Source organism: Anguilla rostrata, chromosome 9 (genome assembly GCF_018555375.3).
Source record: "Anguilla rostrata isolate EN2019 chromosome 9, ASM1855537v3, whole genome shotgun sequence".
Classification (NCBI taxonomy): Eukaryota; Metazoa; Chordata; class Actinopteri; order Anguilliformes; family Anguillidae; genus Anguilla; species Anguilla rostrata.
Window position 1 is genome coordinate 28451836 of NC_057941.1, and position 19573 is coordinate 28471408.

Here is a 19573-nt window from a genome sequence, read left to right on the forward strand (position 1 = left end):
AAAAGAAAATCTTTTTTAAACAGCGAGGTACAGGGAGGTAAACAGAAGGGAAAGACTGAAAGAAGGAGGGACAGATAAAGGAGGTGTGGGCAAGCCTGTGGGTCATTCATCAGGTTATAAATATCCCACCGTGCCTATTTCCAGAGAAGGAAGAGACAGCCAGGAACACAAATAGACACCAGCTGAACTCTCCCCCTCTCTATCCCCAATCTCTCTCTACCCCTGCCCCCAAGAAACCTCCTCCCTACACAGGGTGGGACTGTTTAGTCAAGTAAATGAGCACTTGGCAGGAAATTTTGTGTGTGTGTTCTAGGTTTTACGTATATTTTCCCACACGTATGCAGTATATTCAAATTTAGCACCCTCCCAGCTGCCACCAACCGACTTCAAATTAATAGTGTCCATTTATTATGTCGCTCCGTCTTGTAACGAAGGCATTCATATGCTAAGGGGTAGCCACTAATATCCCGACACAGCTCATCAGTTGTAATCTTTTATTATTCTCATGTGAGAAATATCACACAAGAAATGCCAATCTGAATATTGTCCGTAACCTAGCTAAAATGTTGAAATGTCAAAAATGTGTTTTCATATTTTATCAATAGTTTGTTTCATTAACCAGCATCCTAGCAGTATTCAGCCAGGCTAATTTAAAGCTAGCTAACTAGAGACAGGATGAACACAATTAAAACAGAAAAATTCACTAAGTATGACTGTGATAAGAAAAGCAAAAGAAACATACAATCACACATTTATACATGCATTTGGAATTTTCTTGGCCTAAAATAAAGTTTTTGCATTTAATTCTTTAATCAGTATTCATTTAAAAATGTCACACTGATGTCACAATAAAAGATAGCCTAAAAATCATCAATAGTCTAGCTCTTGCAGCACACTTAATATCTGTAAACCAGTTGCACACACAGGTGTAGTGGGGGAGACTCACACATTTTCTCCTGCGGGCATCACGCATTTGTGTTCTTGTCACACGCTCTTGTTTTTAATTGTTTTGGAACCACTGACAAGCGGAAGAGACTGTTAACATCATTTTGTGCATTTTTTTCCCACAATACATCTTATTTTATCGCTGTTGTCCCCCGTCGCCTTGAGTGCGCTGCACACGAGAGACACAAAATTACAGGCTTAAAGTTAAATGTTTTGCCATCCTAGGCGACTATTTCTAAAATACAGCCTATTCTATTTTTGTCTGTTTCCCAGAATAGCAGAAAAAAGTACTCGCGCAATTGCAAGGACAAACCAGCTTGGTATGGGGTAAAGAAAAATATAAAATGTCAGACCCCTACTCCCAAAACTGCACAAGCTGACCATTGCGCCACTTTCTACTTCAATAAAAAACACCAAAGGCCGAGGAAGAATAGGGAGAAAAAAATCTAAGCTGCAAAACTGTATGTTTAAAAGAACTACTTCCTGGTCCCTGATATTGACACACGGGCCTACAAATCCCCTTTTCACTCATGCAGAATTATTGAGCTATAGGTTAGTGTGTGTAGTAGTATGCAACGAAAAGATCAAACTCCGAGATAGAATCCAAGCTAAATTAAAGGGTTCTATTGTCACGGCACACTGACTATTTGTGTTTTTCGAGTTCTACTACTGGTGAAATATGAGTTATGCTTAGTGGGAAACCTGGCAACCTCCGGAGGTGGATAGATTTTACCCTTGGAGCAAGGAGAGGTGAACAAAAAAAATTTCCATCTTGGGTCAACTTCACAAGCAGATTGCAGCTATTGCTTGCCCCTTTATCTCCATATTTTTCAAAGTACCGTGTTGAATCGGAGTTAAGACGCAAAAAAAAATAAAAAACCCTCCCACCTGGAGGGGCAGGTGAGATGGAAACACTAGCCGCTAGCCTTAAACAGTTTTCTTTTATTTTGCTTCATTAAAAGGAGTGTCCAATGTCCTCAAAGTACAGAAAAATAGTCAGATTGAGAAAGAGCAGGGACAGAGGCCTGGGTAATTATGTGAGCAGTGAGCACTGGGAGACACTACTTCACATTCAGCTCCATCCTATTATATTTGCGGGCTGTTTTTATCTTTTTTTTTCCAGGAAACACCAGAAAGACAGAATATCACCATCTGTTTCAAAGGCTAGAATAGGAGGCACGGAGCGAGAACTGATGGTCAGCTTGAGACGAGGGGGGCGGGGATCTACATTTCAAAGAAAGTGACGAGAAGGAGGAGAGTCAACACAAGCTTCTAAAGCAACCACTCTCCTCTCACACCCCTCATCAGCTATTTATAACCGAGTGTGCATGAGAGAGGGGGATGGAGAAAATACAACTTAAAAGGAGGAACAGAGAGACCAAATGTATGACTGGCAAGATTCAGTTACCACGTCTAAGGTCTGAATGACCAAATCATGGTGAATAAAAGTGCTCTTAAGACCCGCTGCTTACAACAAAAGGTATGAACCCAAACGTGTCATCACAAATATGACACCCAAACCACAAACATGTCACCAGTGTCTTTCCTTCTCTCACACGCACACAAAGGGCCTTGATGTACCAACAAAATGGAGAGCACCGACAATCCTGTCTGCACTCCTCCCACACCCAGCTCATCCAGAAAGGCTGGTTTTGAGAGAGAATGTGAGAGAGAGAGAGAGAGGGAGAGAGAGAGGGAGACGGAGAGGGAGACGGAGAGAGGGAGGGAGAGAGAGAGGAGAGGTAGGGAGAGAGAGAGTGAGAGGTAAGGAGAGGGAGAGAGAGGACACCTGCTGCCCCCAGCACAACATCCTGCCCCAGATCAGTCTCTGCTCTTTTCACTAATAATGCCTTGGGTAAGCATCAGTGTCAGATGAGATAATAAACTCAGAACAGTTGTTGTGGTCATAAAGTGCACAGTGAAACCTGAGTTCCAGTGCCTGTGGAACAGGCTCAAAATCCTTATATATTAAGCTGTGCTTGGGCACATCCCCTGTATGGCTGAATAAACACCTCACAAAAACAAAAAAGTATGTATGCCTGTGTTTTTACACAGCTATTATCCAACAATGTCTCTTAGTCTTGCCAATATTCAGAATAGCTTTGCTATAAACCAAGTTATTGTCTTATTGACAACCAGAGCTTCAAAAAGAAACATTTTACATTGACATAATTAACAGTAAAATTGTCCAATAGCAATCATATACATATGACTTTACTGAGCCATTTTCTTCAGCGATACTGAATGCACACTTGATGTGCACAGATACTGCACCCTGGTTCAACTGAGAGACAGATTTAGAAACCAGGAGCTTGTCATGCATCAGTGCTAAAAAGCTTTGTCCTCATGTTTCTTAGTACAGTCGTTGCGTTCACTTTGAAGTGATGGCTGAGGTCATGACAATAACGTTATGTCCAAGACGTTAGCATACATCTAGATAACTGATCACAAACCAGAACTATTTTCAAAATCCTTGACCTTTACTGTAAACTGTGTGTTAATCTTAGTTACTCTACACTTATTTTAAAAAATACTATCTTGTTTGTTTTCTGGCAGGTCTAGGTACAGTTCTTAAGTAGTTCTATGTTGGGATTTTAGTGGACTATATTTAACTCATGTGAACCTGCCAGGAACGAAACGCACTCCGCTGCCTTGGGGTGTACTCCAGTATACAAATACTCAAAGACAAGACGCAGAAATGGCGTGTCACTGTTAAAAGACTATAAATGCCAGCTGTTTACACTGCGGTTCACTGCAAGCTAGACTGGCACCTTACAGTAGAAAAAAAATCCCTGACCCGCTGACGAACTGGGATAGAAGTGGTTGGTAATATTGACATCATGCACGACGCAAACAGGAGAAAGCCACAAACTCGGCAGACTGTATACTTTATCGGCCCGCAGAATTAACCACCTTGAGCTTTTTAAAGACTCTTTCGAAACGAGCAAAATCCAATAGCTAACCCTAGGTGAAGACTATAGCCACAAGCGTCGGTCCCGTTTCCAAAGCATAACTCGAGCTCCGTCTACACTCCTGAGTCTGACATAGGTATTTTACGGATTACAGTACAGCGTTGCTACGGTTATTTCTTTTATAGAACATGGGCTTTTCCATAACGTTACACGAGTCATTGGGATCCACAGTTCTAGGTAACGTTTAAATTAAATTAGCTGGTATATACATCAATTATCTTGCAGTGTTTTTGTTTTGTTTTTTACCAGAGGGAAATAAGATTCGAAGCAACCAACGAATAACGGTAGCTAGCATTAAAAAAAACATTGCATTCCATATAAAACAAATTTTATATAGCCATATAACGTTAACTTGACGTTGATCACCAACTTACATGTTTGCAGATGCTATTTCGGTAACCACACGACCTGTGGCAAAATGATAGTCATACACTGCATGGCAGCTAACGATAGCTAGCTAGCTACTGCAGCGTTTCAAGATAGAGCTAGCTGAGGTTAGCCAACTTCAACTCGGTCAAATCAATCAATCAAATAATAATGTTGTAAACAAATGTCTTGGTAACTGATGTAGTCTGTACCAAGATGATCTAGTCAGTCAAGTCAAAGCTGGAGCTAAATCGCACTAGATAATTAACGTCAGGTTGGTAGTTAGCTAAGAGTAGCTAAGCTTGTCAAAAGAAAAAAGCAGAACAGGAAGCGTAACCAAAACACAATAAAAACACAGCTTAGCTACCTCCTAACACACCAACTTGCTAGCTAAATACCGACAAGTAACGTGGTGTGTTTAGACCCACCACGTTTGAGTAACGTTAGCTAGTTCGCTACTTGCCTGACACCAAAATCTAGATGGTTACGAGGTTTGTTAGCTAGACCAGTTAGCCTAGTTAAAAACATTATCTGCTGTGCTTCCAGTTAATACTCCATTAGTCTAATGTTGTGGTGCAACGACTTAGACATGTTATCAAGCCAGATATCACTCGCAACCTATGTAATTCAATAAGCAGGATTTATATCCAACACGACAAATAGCAACTAACGTTAGTTAACATAGTCAAGTAGAGGCTTGTGAGCAAATTCGTTATCAGTCTCTCAAACAAGCCAACAAGCAGCCAAAGACACTTTCAGTTCTTATTCATATCATCATCAGCTAGCAAAGGCGTTAGTCTTACCTGGTCTGACGAATGCTCATTGACTGTTAACAATGGCGTCCGTGCTGACATTTTAAGAAATTCTCAAAAGGGAGGGGGCAATGGGGTCACGAAACTGAAATTCAGAATCTGACGCACATTTGTTTGCAATGTCAGTCTGGAAAAAAGTTGAAAGCTGGCAACTATAAGGTGATCAACAAGTTGAAATCCTCATTAGTATCTTGCTGGTAGCCGTCCGTGTCCGTGGTGAGGCGATTGCTAGCTAATAGCCAGCTCACTGAAGTTTTTTTTCAACCGTCAGTGAAAATGGACATAGCTATCTTGTAATTACAAAATATATGGCCCAGCTATTGTTAGCTAGTTACCGGATTGCTAACTTGATCAGAAAGATAAACACATCCAGGGAACTTGATAAAATCAGATTGTTGTGGTTACATCTGTGTAGCTAAGCTATTAGTTGTCCATTCCTTGTAGAGGAAAACGAAAGAGTTTAGTATCCGGGAAAATAATACTTTAGCTAGTAAGCTAACATTACTTGTGTGTCAGAAGTAAGCATATGCTACAGCAGAACGCATTTCCCGGTAAAGTCTTCAACTCGAGCCTGGGGATTCACACTTTAGGCCAGCCCTAGTGGAACTTGACCCACCATCGCCAATAGAATAACAAAACAAAGCCAATCAGTTAGCCCTAGCTATAGTTGCCCATTTAGCCAATCATAACCCAAATGTGGAGAATTAACTATAATTCACAGAAGCCAAAAATCCAGTATGGCCTAACAAATGGGCTACCCGTAACTTACCGAAAAATAGTGCAAAACGCACGAATACGAAAACAAAAAGAAAAGTCGACCAGCTTTCCTGGCTAAAGAGCTAGCTTGCTAAACCGAAAAAACGTCGTGTTGCAGTAATGAGGCGGAAGAGGCTGTGATTGGGTGTAAGCCAATGTTTCTGAAAGAATCCGATAAGGTTCCGTCCCGTTCACTGCCTCCTCGGTGATTGAGTGGGCTGTGGATCGGCTAATCTTTGGAGGTGAACGACGGCCGCTCCTGTGCACGAAAGGCGACACTGCTGTTCTGAATCTTGCTCGCTAGGCTAGCTAGCGTGGTACCGGAACAAGCACCAGGTAACATGGCCGCCGAGGAGTGTGAGGGGAGGAGAGTGTACGCGTTGTATGTTAGCTGATCTTCGGAAACGGTCGGTGTCACTCGGGCGACCGACTTTGGACAGCACTCCAGCTGAATCCTACAGTGGTTACTGGGTCTTGAGGCCATAATTTCAATTCTAGAATTTTAACTAGTTGTTATTTTTTCTTTAATGATTTTCAGATTATTTACCATCTTAAGCCACATTTTTGGCGGAAATAGCTATGCATAAACATTAAGAATAAACGTCCCATGTTGATATTGTGCTTATTGTGCTATTTTGCAAACATTGGGCCTCATTCACGAATATCTTCCTAAGTTTTTTCTTAAATTTATTCTCGAGAAAGGTACTAAGAAAAGTCTACGTCAGATTCACGACGTGTTCTTAAACCGCAGCAATTGTTCGCAATCGTGTTCTTATAATGATGAATCCCATTGTCCTAAAAATGAATGAAAATTAATGAAAATAATTATTAAAAAATATTATAAACGATAAAAATATTATTGTAATTTAAATTCTATAATATTATACAACAGTAGAATTGTAGAATTGAAGAAAATGCAATTACCAATTATTCTTCACAAACATGTCAGCACTCAAATGTGCGTAAGTGTGCTCTTGAGTGTGTGTAGATTCTGTTCTTACCTAAGAACAAATCCCAAATAAGAAAACATTGGTGAATGTCAGAATCTTCGTGAAAACTGCATAAGTGGGCTTTAAGAAGAAAATTCTTCATAAGAACGGTTGGTTCAATGCGGCCCATTGACTACAAAGAGGTATCCCATTTTTTTTAACTGATCAAATTAAAGACTGAGCGGAATCAATAGGCTCCTAATTAGGCTGTTTAACATGTGTTTAAGTTTTTTCTGTATTAATATTATGCAGGGTTTAATACAATGTTTTCATTTGCTTTGATTTTTAATCTACCAGATGGTTAGTTGTGTGCAACCATGTGTTTTATTTTATCACATAAAACATTCAAAAACATTTTTTTTGGACTTTTATTATTCATGGCATGCACCATCAGTTCTAACATAATGTGGTTTAAGAACAAGGACACACAGTGTCATAGATGTGGGGCACTGCTCTCACCAATTTCAGGTACTTGAGTGCTAATAGCTTCCCCTTGTGGAGAATCTTCAGCCTGCTAAAACTGAGTGAGTGAGTTACAAGTCAAGTCCATGAGGTGCTTCCATATTTAAATAATAATAATAATAATAATAATAATAATAATAATAATAATAATAATAAACACCTTATTAAAATTCTGGAATTGCAGTGTTGGGTGCAATGAAAACTGCATGCACAGGGGCCCCAGGACAGTTTAGCCGTTTTTCCACCGCATGGTACCGGCTCAATTCGACTCGACTTTACTCGACTCTACTTGCTTTTGGTACCAGGTACTTCGTTTTCCACTGCAGATAGTACCCCCGTCAATGTAGCTGGTCGTCATAGCGACGCCGCATGAAACGCGTTGCTCTGACAAATCAGTGGTCTGCACTGTTTTCACGTCACCTTTTGGTATCGCCTCAGCTCGCTTGGAACCTCGACAGAGGTGATACCAAAAAAAGTACCAGTATGAGGTACTATCCACAACTTTTGCCCGATGGAAAACCAAAAAAGTTGAGTCGAGTTGAGCCGGTACCATGCGATGGAAAAGCGGCTTTTGAGAACCACTAGACTAAAATCATTATTAAGAATAATTCGTTAACAATCATTCATTAACTTGTCCAAACAATGTAGTAACCACTTCCAACAGTCCAGTATTGTGGATATCTTGGAATCCACAGAGACCTAACATGGAGTGGAATTATTTTGACCCCTTTTGTCACCGTTCGTAAAGTCCCAGGAAGACCTAAGAGGTCCTCCATGTACTTTACTCAAGGGCTCGTAAGTGGCAAGGTTTCTTGGTGCTTTCCCCAAGCACAGAAATGGGGTCAAGCTATTTGTTCTTTGAAAAAGCATGGTCAGACTATCCACTTGTAAAATTTATGTGCTCATCTATTCTGAGAATAGTGGCCGCTTGCAAACAAGACGTCTTTGGGCAACACACTTTTGGGAAAAAAGACATGAAGAGTGATTTCTTGCCAAGAAGCCTGTTAAAATTAGCAGTTAAATATTTTGGCCAAGCAGAAAGACCATTAATGTCACTGTCTATAGGGATAGAGGACCATACAAAATTTGAAGGCATATTCTATAAAGTTTACCCATAATTAGTCTGCACTTTCATTGGATTTGTGATAACCAAGGTCCGGAATGTATGGATGGCAAATAGGAAAATGTTTTAATGCAGCATTTTGAAGATAATAAAATTTTGTGTCATTATAACTATACAGGCATATATTGCCACACTAATTTTGAGAATCTATTACACTGGACCATAGGTCAAAACTTTGAACTGATTTCTGATGAGAAAGGCCCAGGCTATATGCATATCTAATATGAAGATGTTTTGCTGTAGCATTTTGAGGTATGACCATTGAAATTCATTATAACTATATTTTGGCATATGACAACACAATTCTTAAGAGTACCTTCCACATAATTTACCCATAATTAGTTGACAGCTTCACCTGATTTGTAATGAGGAAGGGCCAGGCAATATACATGGCAAATATTAAGCTTATCTACTGTGCAATTTTGAGATATGACCATGATTGGTATAACTGTATATTATGGGCATATATGGTAAGTCTATGATTCCATTACACAGGATCTTTAGATAATGAGTTCACACTTTCACCTTATCTGTGACGAGCAAGGCGCATTGTATATCCATACCGAATATGAAGAGGTTTTACTGAAGCAATTTGGAGAAAAATAACTGTAATCTCATATGTCCGAATATAGACTATATGCATAGCCTTGGCCTTGCTCATCACAAATCTGGTGGAATTGTAGACTAATCATGAAAAATTCATAATGGTCTCTCAAATGTAGTTTTGCCTTATATGCCTACATATAGTTATAATATAATAGTCTCAGAAATGCTACAGTAAAACCTCTTGATATCTGATATGCATATAATCTGGGTCTCCAGAAAGTAGTTTAAAGTATAGACTAATTATGGAAAACTCCAGTGTAATCATGGACATTCTAGAATACTGTCACAGGCATTTGGATTTATGATCAGAAGATGAATATGAGACAAGTAGCAGCTTTATTTAGTGTACTGCAATATGTTACATTCAGAAACTGCTGTTTAGGCTGCCAATAAAGCTGTGCAAAATTAAGTTAAGGGATGACTAACAGGCATTAGTGTTCTCACTGTTCCTGAGTTTGGATTTTCACAAACGCAATGACTTGGTTTGTGTATTATGTGGAGATTGCATTCAGAGTCAGAAGGCATACACCATCATCAAATCAAGTACCTCTTGGTTATCACAACACTTGCCTGACAATGACAATACGTATCTAAAAATAAATACTATTTAATTGCAAGTGCACAATTAATTTGATTCACAAATAGCATTTTTGTGAATTACAGCTTATCATAAACTAAAGAATGTCACCATGCTGGGTTTGATAGGCCTATACATTCACATACTGCAAAATTTGTCAGTAAATTTATCAGTATAATTTGAGGCACAATTTTTGTGTCCAGAAGGTGTAGTGGAGTGTGTTGGGTCAGTGCTGGTGTTGAAGATGCAGGAAAATCTTTATTGTACAATAATTATGCTAGTTAAATTGAGAATGTCTCTGCAGGTGTAGAAACATCTAAACGGCTCCATCTAGGGATAGAGTTCTGTACTGCACTGTCTTCAGAGTAAATGAACTGACATTTTGGTGAAAACCAATTGATGTCCTTAGATGAAGAAAGATTACTTCAAAGCAAATTGTTATACAGTGGGTTTGGAAATCACACTGCATTTTATTTGTATCAAATGATGGCCCTTGACAATAAACAGGATGGTGATCAGATTTATATATATATATTATCAATACCTTATTTAGAACAATAATTTGGAAATGCTATGTGTCTCCATGCTACAACAATATACCAGAGGCCTGGAATTAACAGGAATAGCTTGGTACGTTGCACATGTTGATATCTTTTTTGTTTGAAGAACAAAATAACAGAGATCTCTTCCCAGCTTGAATGCAATTTGAGAGTACTGGCCTGTGCATCACCACTGTGAAGTTTTGTATGTCCATTGGCAGGTAGCTAAATACTTGCAACATATACTCAAGTGCTAGATTTATAGATATTACTTATTATGTAGATTATTCTCAGCACTAGTTTTCATGTGAAATGAAATTAAATAAATAAATACATAAATTGTTCTTTTTCCCTTCACAAACTCATTTTGGCAATTTCAGCAGTCACTAAAAATTATTTACAGAACTGAGTTTGTGAAGAAAAAGTGCATTTGTGTTTACTTGTAAATCAAAGTTCAGGGCAAATGTCAGATAAATCTTTAATCAAAACTTTATTTAGCTAATGATACTGCCATGAAGATTCTCTGTAAAAATTTGTGATAAATAGATTGCATTTATTTTTGTGCGGTAGCTGCCTCTTTAGAACTGCCTCTTTGTTTCTGTTGTTGTGCTGTGTTTAGTATGCTGTAATAAAGTATCTCACAATTTCTGTCAAATGATACACCTGGTTTGCTAGGCTACCAGCCCATACTATTTACAACGTCAGGAATTTGATCCTGAACTATAGAGCACATGGCTGCTCTGAGTGCTTTTGATGCATGTGTACTAGTAGGTAAAGGAGCTGAACTCACCTGTCAGAAGTGGTCCCATGATATAAGCAATAGGCCAAACGTCAGAAAGATGTGGGCATAAACAAACAAAATGTCCGGTTAGGATTGTGGTCTATACATCAGTCTAACTTAAATTTGAACTATATTTGTTTGATCCAGCCATTTGAAGCAATTTTATGTACTGTTGAGGCAAACTAGGGCACAATGGCTGAGTTAGAGGGTGCTCCAACATCAAGCTCTCCTGGTCTCTCAAGAAAAAGAAACCCGAAGTATGGTTGTTGTTCTCAACAAGCCAAAGGAGATCATTTTCTCAATACTAAATAGATTGGGAGCCCATGGGGAATCCCATAAGGGATGAAAAACTGTATTAAAGCCTCATACATACTCATCCTAATCACCTCAGATCCATACGGAGAGTTGTGGCATTTGGAAGCTTTATCTGCATGATAAGGATGCAAGAGCACAACCTTGCTTATTAGAGGACTCTTAATTCATAGAAAGCATATTCAAAGAAGATAATCCTAACTACAGTACTGTATACATTTCAAAACAATGGGTGTTGACCAGTGTTTTAAATGACATAGGCTAAGTGAGTGTACAATGGCCATCTTACTGATTTTCCTTGATTTTTCAGCTTGGTTAACTTTTATAGTCACAATGTAATCTTTTGTGATAATCTATTATCTATAGATAGACGTAATCATTCAGTGAGTACTAAAGTAGTAGGGACATTCAATTATTTAAAATGGCCAATGGCCTATTTACTTTGGAATCCTGATCAGGAAAGCATACCTGTGACCTGAAAATGAAGTTTGAATCTCAGGTGAGATAGTGTATCATAGCCTACCTAGGTTATCAATATCAGTCAGTTAATTCATATGCAGCGAAATTTGGTCAAATAACAAAGGCACTACCGTATAATTACTGGCAGCACAAGATTGGCATCTTACTTTCTCTCGGATGCTAACTTGTCACTCGTTAAACAGACTGCATTGCAATTGGACTAAAAGTAGGACATACGCACCCCGCCTATTCAGCCTCTTCGCTTTTGGGATTGGACAGAAGCGTGACACGGGGAGGGTGCGTGGGTGTATATCGGAACATCCAAAGACTAACATTTAAATCTGTTTGCCGTGTAGTAAGACACACTGTAATTTCTTGGCATTTTTAAAATTGCGATTTATTTACCAGATTACTAGATTTTGTCTTAATTTGAAGATCGACAATTGGCTGCTTCGTTGATTTCCTACGGAAAGTTCGCCAAATTTTCCCCTCGGGGGTTGGAACTGGACGTTTTTGTGGGCGTGCCTTTGCCGACTGTATCTATTAGCTGCTGCTGTATTCGTTTCGGAGTTCAATCGGTGGTATCCCGACCGAAAACGCTAGCCATATTGTGTATCGCTTCTTTCGTGGAAGTGTTACGAATACCGTTTCAGAATAAACTTAGGCTGTTATGCACAGGAAATCTACTGGTTCATACCTAAATTTGCCTTGTCCTCTCCAACCAGAACACATACGCTATCTGCTGTTTTCTCGTAAAACAAAACGTGTATAGCTGTCTTGCTTTTCAGCTTAAATTGCATTGCAAAGCATGCAGATCACGGCATCAACCTGGAGAGGAGTTATTGCGCATTCCACAGAGTTCCAGGAACCACGATAACATTAAGGTAAACCTGTTAAAATATAAAATGTTTGATTTAGAAAAATCTTAGCATATCTTATCTACCCGCAGATGTACAGTCATGCGTGTAGCTATAGTCTTGCTTGTTTAACCTTATTAGCTCGTCTATCAGTATTAATTGGCCGGTCATTTTAGCTCGTTGTTACTGTTGTTAGCGAAAGAGCTATGATGTCTGAAATAAATTATGATTTATCAATAACATTTAATAATATTAGGCTACGTCATTAATTGCCATTAAAGTAGTCGGCTATTTTTGACGACAACCGTGCCTATTCTGTTTGCTAACTAGACAAGTTATGAACTGAAAATTGAATTTCATATAAAATTTTTGAGATAAAAATAATTTGTTACTTTTAGCTCAGCTGACTTCAGATAACTTTGTGCGCGATTCGTTTGTACGGCGGTAGAAGCAGTGGACCAGTTATAATAGCACGAGTAATGCAGAGAGGGTGGGCGGGGCTAGCCCAGATATATGTGGTGAGGGAAAAACCAAGACAACAAACCCTTGAAATGTAGGCCATCGCGCGTGACCCAATTCCTCTGTACAACAACATAGTGCGAGCAAATGTGGAACACCATCTCGGCACGGTTCCAGGGCAGGCTTGGCTTACTGTCACGGATGTATGGATGAATAATTAAACCAAAAATGACTAGTTTTTACTTTATTCATGTATTAGATTATTTTTTTATAGTTTGCAACATAATTCGGTTATGATCATTTAATCCTAACTGCTTAATAAAAACTGAAAGCCCAGAGTAATTGTACACTTATTTGATCTATTCTCCTAAAAGAATAAACCTTTATAATTTCATATCCAATGCTATAGCAGTCTTCTTCCTGATGACACAACTCTCCTAACAAATGTAGAAGTAAATAGAATATTTACTACAACATTGATGGTAAAGTTGATTATTTTGTATGTCTGGCTTCACTGGTCTGTACTTAAAAGTAACAGTATACTTAGTGAATATTGTACATTTGCATTAACAAGTAACCAAAGTACATGTTATTTTTCTCAGTACAAAATAATCTTTTAATCAAGTTTAAAAACAAGTGAGCCAACCCACATAGCATTCAACCAGTTACTGTGAAAGTTTGGATAGTGTAGCATATGTTTGTGTGGTTTTCAGGGCTTCTTGGTTCAAGCTTGGCATGTGTAACAAGGCCAGTAGATTGTGCTGTGTGACAGATATTTAGCTGTGTGGGCCCCTGGCTGTGTGAACAGTCAAGCTCTGACCTACTTTTCCTCCTTACTTCTTACCTGCTGAGCTATTTTTATCTCTGACACTAGGCTGTGTGAGCAGCCAGAATCTCAAAGTGGTCTTAGTTTCCCATCATTAATGCTGTACGGTTATTGATCTTGAGGCAAACCCACCCTGTTAAACAACACCAGCTGAGTACCCTTTTCTCTCTTGAAGGGCATCATCCCAGCCAGCTATTATTGTCTTTTTGTTGCTGTTACCAAGGAGATACCAGTCAACTGGAGTGATTGTTCTGTACCGTTTTTTTTTGTTTTTTGTTCTTTGACCAGAATGTGATGTGCCTTCCCTTTCTGATTTTGGAGAGGAAGTCTACATAGAATAGCTATAGAATACAATCTGAGAATTAGTACAAACAAGATATACCAATGCACAATTTTTTAGTTTTGTTCCGTTTCAGGTTTTTATTCAACTCAAGCATCAAAGTTATTTTTTTATTTTAAAACTCCTGCAAACCCCTCCCCCTCAAACATCTATTCCCACGGAGGCTCCAAATTTGGTATATTTAGATTTTAACCATTTAGCAGAGACACTTATCTAGTCCGAGGAACTGAACCAAAGCAAAGTTCCCTAACCATTACAGTATACTGGCACCACAATATATTATGGCACAGACAATGTCTGAAACAAATACCACATTTTTACTCTGCATTTAATTGATTGCATCATAATTCCAGTTTGATCAACAGTATCACTGGCTGACCAATGAAAGCAAAGCAGAATGACAGCTTGCTTTCAATCCTACAGATGTACACAGGCAGTTGAACAAAAGCAATCCAGGCAGCAACAAAAAAGCCACGGGAATCCTGGAGTATCGGTAAATCAGTAATAAAATTTTTGTTGTTGTTTTTTCCAATTTCCAGTACAGAGTGTCAGTGGTCGAGGTCCGGCAATGGATGGGTGGAGGGGTTTCGCTGCAGCAGGAGCCGATGAACTGAAGCTCAAACCTGTGCCCATAAAACCCCAGCTGGACAAAGAAACCCAGCATACCAGGCAAGAGGAGGGGGGGGAGGAGGGCGTGCCCGTAGAACCAACGCCTATCATTGTGAAAAAAGAGGACATATCCAACGTGCCTTGTAAGGTTCCAAAATTCCAGTACGTGGACTTCCCCTCCTTGCACCAGTGTATTCAGCAATTAGCCATACCCCCGCTAGAGAGCTGGCTGGCGAGGTGCCCAGCTGGTTGGCCCCCGAGCCGAGGCTCCAGGGACACTACGGAGAGAGTCCCGAAATTTAAGTATGTGGATTACCCTTCACTGCACCACTGCATCCAGCAGCTTTCTGTGCCGCCCCTGGAGAGCTGGAGCTCGGGGCTGCCGCGCTCAGTGGGCAGCAGTGGCTTCAGGCTGGGGACTGGAACAGCGGGGCCACCTGGCACTGCCAACCAGGAGCAGGGAAGCCTGGTGTCAGGGCACAAACGGGACAGAGACTCTGTCCTCCCAGGGCCCAGTCCTGGTCCGGTCCAGAAGAAGGTTGCCTCAGACACGACTTCTCATAAGCATTCAGTGCGTGTCATTGGCCAGCCCGAGGCCAAACCGCTGATTGACAGCTCAGACAGAGGACAGCCCTACACAGGGACTACCAAGGGCAGTGAGTTCCAAAGGCATAATGTCCTGGCCCCTCACAGGGCAACAGCCAAAATGAAGGCGGGTAAAGGGAGGCAGCGCCCTCTTAACAGAATGTTTTTGGACGTGGAGTCGGACCAAATGCAGCCTGGAGGCCGACCCGACCTAAGAGACTCTAAGGATCCTGAGGAGTCCTTCTGGAGAACCGTTACAGAGTCAGTTTGTCCGTTTTGCCAAAAGATGTTCACAGATCCAGAGGAGTTAAGAGTTCACCAGAAAAGCCATCGAGACAAGGTCTGTCCATGTCCTTAAGGAAATATTTTTGTTGTTTCTGGTATTTGTGGTTACTTGACTTTTTTGCCCATTGTTGTACCAAACAAGATTCTTCTTTTGAATTGGGGGAAACAGTCTTAAAAATGGTACAATAACTGCTGATCTTGTTATTTCATTAGAAGAAAGCTCCAGGCAACCTGTGGTGGAATATGCTATATTCACGATTCAGGCCACATTCAATTGACAACCTGTAAATTAATATTATTTTCATCCGAATGTACTTGATGTGGTTTTCACAAAATATCTTACCTTGGGTTTCATTTAATTTTTTCTTGAGAACATTAAGTAGTGTTCAAGATCAAATTTACATTCAGTACTAGTGGTAACAGTAAGTTCAATATGGATGGCTGAAAGCACAATCCAAGATGATTTTTGTTGATCGCTCTGAACTGTATCGTTCACTTGTTTTCCTGTGTTGTCCCTCCTCTTCAAAACCTCCTTTCAGAAGTCACACTGACAACTTATCCATAGACACATCCCCCAGCCCCGCCTTTCTCCCCAGCTGACTGCCCGCGAGTACCTTCACACCACGCCTGCCTTGACTGCAGAACAGAGCGATGACCCTGCGCGGGAAGGAACCGAGGTCCGGATGCCTCAGCAGCCACTCAACACCTGCGAGAGGAAAGGCCTCGGCAGTCCTGCACAGATGTAGACCCTGCTGTCCCTTAGGGAAACTGCACCCTAATGTTACTGTACTTTGTTGATAACAACAGAAATCACATAATTTAATTATCCTAAATAACTGTGGTTAAAATATTTTTTGAAAAGAAGTTGTGGTGCCACTTCCCTCTTTGACTCATCCATCCGTCAGTAATACATTGAGAGTGGGCATGGTTGCCCCGGTGGTGAAAGCACATAACTTGGGCAGTTACTTGGGACTTTTCCAGGATGGGATGTTATCTATAATATTATTATTTGGTAATTCTAATTTTATATTTTACCATATTATCGGTGGACAGATCTATTTACCATCAAAATTTGATTTTAGAGTAAAGTTCCCCTTTTACTTTTGCCATATGATGCAAAATGGCTGTGAAATTTGTGAGGCTGGCTGATGAAAAGTTTACAGAGTGAGGCTGCTTCGTGGCTTATCCTGTTAAGCCACTGTTCTCCTGCATGGATAGGCCACACAGGCAGGTATCAAATCCAGACCGTGCCAGTGCCGACTTTGGCTGGCAGCCCCACCAAGTGTGCATCACCCAGCGTTGGGAGGACTTCAGTCAGCTAGGATGTCATCTCATCCTGTTCAAGTGATGCCCACTAGTTCATATGTCCACCTGTTAAAGGGGATACTTAACTTTTTCTTATTTAAAATAAAAAATAAAAAAAAGTATTTCAGTTTTAATGTATGTTCTTCATTGGCCCAGAGAGTTTTTTTGTGAGATGAAGGATATCTTTGATTCTTACAGAAGATTTTGAGGACCTGAAAGCTTTACAATAATAGATATTGGGCCATTCACGGGTTTGTGGTAAAGCAAGCATATGCAATTAAAATAACTCCAAAGCAGCTTGACAACCATGTTATGCCTTCAAAGCTTGTATGCTTGTGTATTACCTGATCACTTTTTAAAAATGAGAATCTTATATTTGGTTAGAACTATTTCTTATGGAACATGCAGCCTGACACTGTTGTGCCCAAAGAAAGAAACAGTGTGGCTTCCAGTGTGATCGGTACTATACATGGACAGAAGAAATTCACTGCGTGAGAGAGGAAACCTCAAAGCTACAAATTGACAGGACTGAAAATGGTGCTTGTGCAGTTTGTGCTTGTGCAGTTCCAATTTCTGGGGGAAAAAATGACAAAATGGACTTGATGTCACTTTCAACAGTTACTTTTTGACAACCAAGATTTATTGACAATGTGGCTAGTTGTTCTGAATGAATGGGATGTCAGCACACCAGATCACCTTCCTTCTTCGACCTCTCCCCTAGCCAATATCCGTTGCAACTTCTAATCCATAAATTCAGGCCTGAGCAAATATGATTTGGCAGTGTAGCTGAAACTGTTCTGTTTTTTTGTTGGACAATCACAGCTTCAGTTTCAATTTGTGAGTAGCTCGGCTAACGTCAGGCATGCAACAATGAAAACAGTGTGGTTGGCTGCCCCATCTCTGGTCCTTGGACGAGAAGAGCTTGCACCACTTGAAAATTGGGAAGCAAAGAATTGTCGGCAGAATATAAAAATAATAATTGTGAATAAGCTATAAAATTAACGTTCGCATGTATAACCTCTGGAAACACAACAAGGGTGTACAAGTTGCTTTGGAGTTGCTTGCATATTTCCTTTCTTTAGGCAGGAACCCCTCAAGGCCCGGATGCTGTAAAGCCGGCCGTCATTGAAAGTTCTGTACCTAAAAGGTTCTTCATTGCACACAACAACTGTCTGGGAAAATCGGAAGGCATACACTAAAAAAGGAAATGAAAAAACTACAGAATGCGAGGTCGTGTCTGCATGCCCCCCCACTTGCGAACTGCTGTGTGATAAGCAGCAGTTGACATCTTGCTATAGAGCAGGGATCATCAACTCTGGCCCTCAAATCCAAATCCAGCCCTGGTTTTCTTTTCTCTCGAGTAATTAGTGCTACTGATTGGCCAGACTGTCTTCACACCTGACTCCCAGGCAAAGGGAGGGTGGAAAACAAGCAGTTCTCGGCCCTCGAGGACCATGAGTTGCTGATCCCTGCTATAGAGGATAGCAGCGTGAGCATGTTTGGGCATTCCAGATTGGGGGAAAAAGGAAAGGGGGGACAAAAAATTAAAGGTCTAGAGCAGGGGTGTCCAATCTTATCCATGAAGGGGTGGTGTGGGTGCAGGTTTTTGTTTTCGCCCAACACTAAGACACGTGATTCTACTTATAAAGGTCTTGGTGAAGACCATGATTAGTTAATTAGTTGAATCATATGTAGTGCAGGGCTAAGACAAAAACCTGCACCCACGTCGGCCCTTTTCGGATAAGATTGGACATCACTGGTCTAAAGAGAGCTCTGCTAGTGCCGTTTGCCATCCCTCCTTCTGAAAACTAACCCACCCTCCTCCCTTTTTGTGCCATGTTTTGAAGCGGTTCCTAACAATAATGCTGAGAGCAAGAGAATCACTTCCAATCACTCTTACTAAAAGCACAGACATTTTAATTGTGAGAACTGGGAGAGATGACTGCAGAGCTGCAGCTGGGGGGCACACAGATTTTTATTCTCTAGAGTTTCTTTGGCCCTAATTTAGCTTATTGTGTGGCTGGTGAGGAAAAACCAACAATTCTCATGTCTCAAATGTCAGAAACACAAAAGAAAACTTTCATTTTGTATGGCATAATATCTGAGGATTTTGCCAAATGTTTCTTCTTAAAAAAGGATACGCATATTTAGATTTTATGTGCTTTTTTGTGGAGTATATTCAATCAATCAATCAAATTTTGTATCTTTACAGCACTCTTAAATTGTCGTTGTGCACAGTGTGCATTACGAAGTAGTGGAAATCGGTGGTGGACATTTTACCATATGGCTTTGATTAGATACTACAGCCTGAGAATCTTCGAGGAGTGTTGGCAGTACAGTAGCATCTTCAGCTCTGGTGGTGTTGGAAAAAACTATTCAGTTTATCGGGTGCCTCTGTAGTCATGAGATTTGCTTACTCCACAATAAGCTAAACGAGGAGAATAATCACAAGCTTTAGGACGTAATCTAATTATCTTTGTTTATATTTTTAATATGTTCAATGGTAATTCAGCCATATTTTACTTAGTCTAGATTGTGTGCTTTTGTTTAGTGTTGTTTTAAGATGTTTCATTGTTATGTGCGCATTAAATATAATTTTTTGAAACAA

The 19573-nt window shown here is 40.2% G+C and overlaps 2 protein-coding genes across 41 annotated transcripts in view; one reads left to right on the plus strand and one right to left on the minus strand.

Moving 5' to 3' along the window:
- LOC135263479 (serine/threonine-protein kinase MARK2-like) overlaps positions 1-6005 on the minus strand; it is a 49375-nt gene extending 43370 nt beyond the window's left edge. For 35 of the 38 annotated variants that reach the window (XM_064351533.1, XM_064351551.1, XM_064351538.1 and 32 more), the window contains exon 1: positions 5087-5240. In XM_064351533.1, coding sequence (XP_064207603.1) covers positions 5087-5137 — 51 coding nt within the window. In that variant the 5' untranslated portion in view covers positions 5138-5240. Of the gene's footprint in view, positions 1-5086; positions 5241-5864 lie in introns of those variants that run through there. The other 3 variants (XM_064351545.1, XM_064351541.1, XM_064351540.1) reach the window with 3 other exon arrangements.
- A 44-nt stretch (positions 6006-6049) lies between these two features.
- Positions 6050-19573, plus strand: si:ch211-284e13.6 (uncharacterized). 3 transcript variants are annotated; one of them, XM_064351564.1, is made up of 3 exons: positions 6050-6187; positions 14721-15715; positions 16239-19573. In XM_064351564.1, exons 2-3 carry the CDS (start codon positions 14750-14752, stop codon positions 16404-16406), a joined length of 1134 nt encoding a protein of 377 aa, XP_064207634.1. In that variant the 5' UTR covers positions 6050-6187; positions 14721-14749; the 3' UTR covers positions 16407-19573. The 3 variants fall into 3 exon arrangements, with proteins under 3 accessions (XP_064207634.1, XP_064207633.1, XP_064207635.1); XM_064351563.1 differs by lacking the exon at positions 6050-6187 and adding an exon at positions 11989-12583; XM_064351565.1 differs by lacking the exon at positions 6050-6187 and adding an exon at positions 11991-12583 and having other exon boundaries at positions 16200-19573.

What these genes read in the sequence shown, in the direction of transcription:
- si:ch211-284e13.6 (XM_064351564.1), top strand. Translation starts at nt 14,750, where the DNA reads ATGGATGGGTGGAGGGGTTTCGCTGCAGCAGGAGCCGATGAACTGAAG. An exon ending in AGAAAAGCCATCGAGACAAG is followed by an intron (nt 15,716 to 16,238) that starts GTCTGTCCATGT and finishes CACATCCCCCAG; the next exon opens with CCCCGCCTTTCTCCCCAGCT.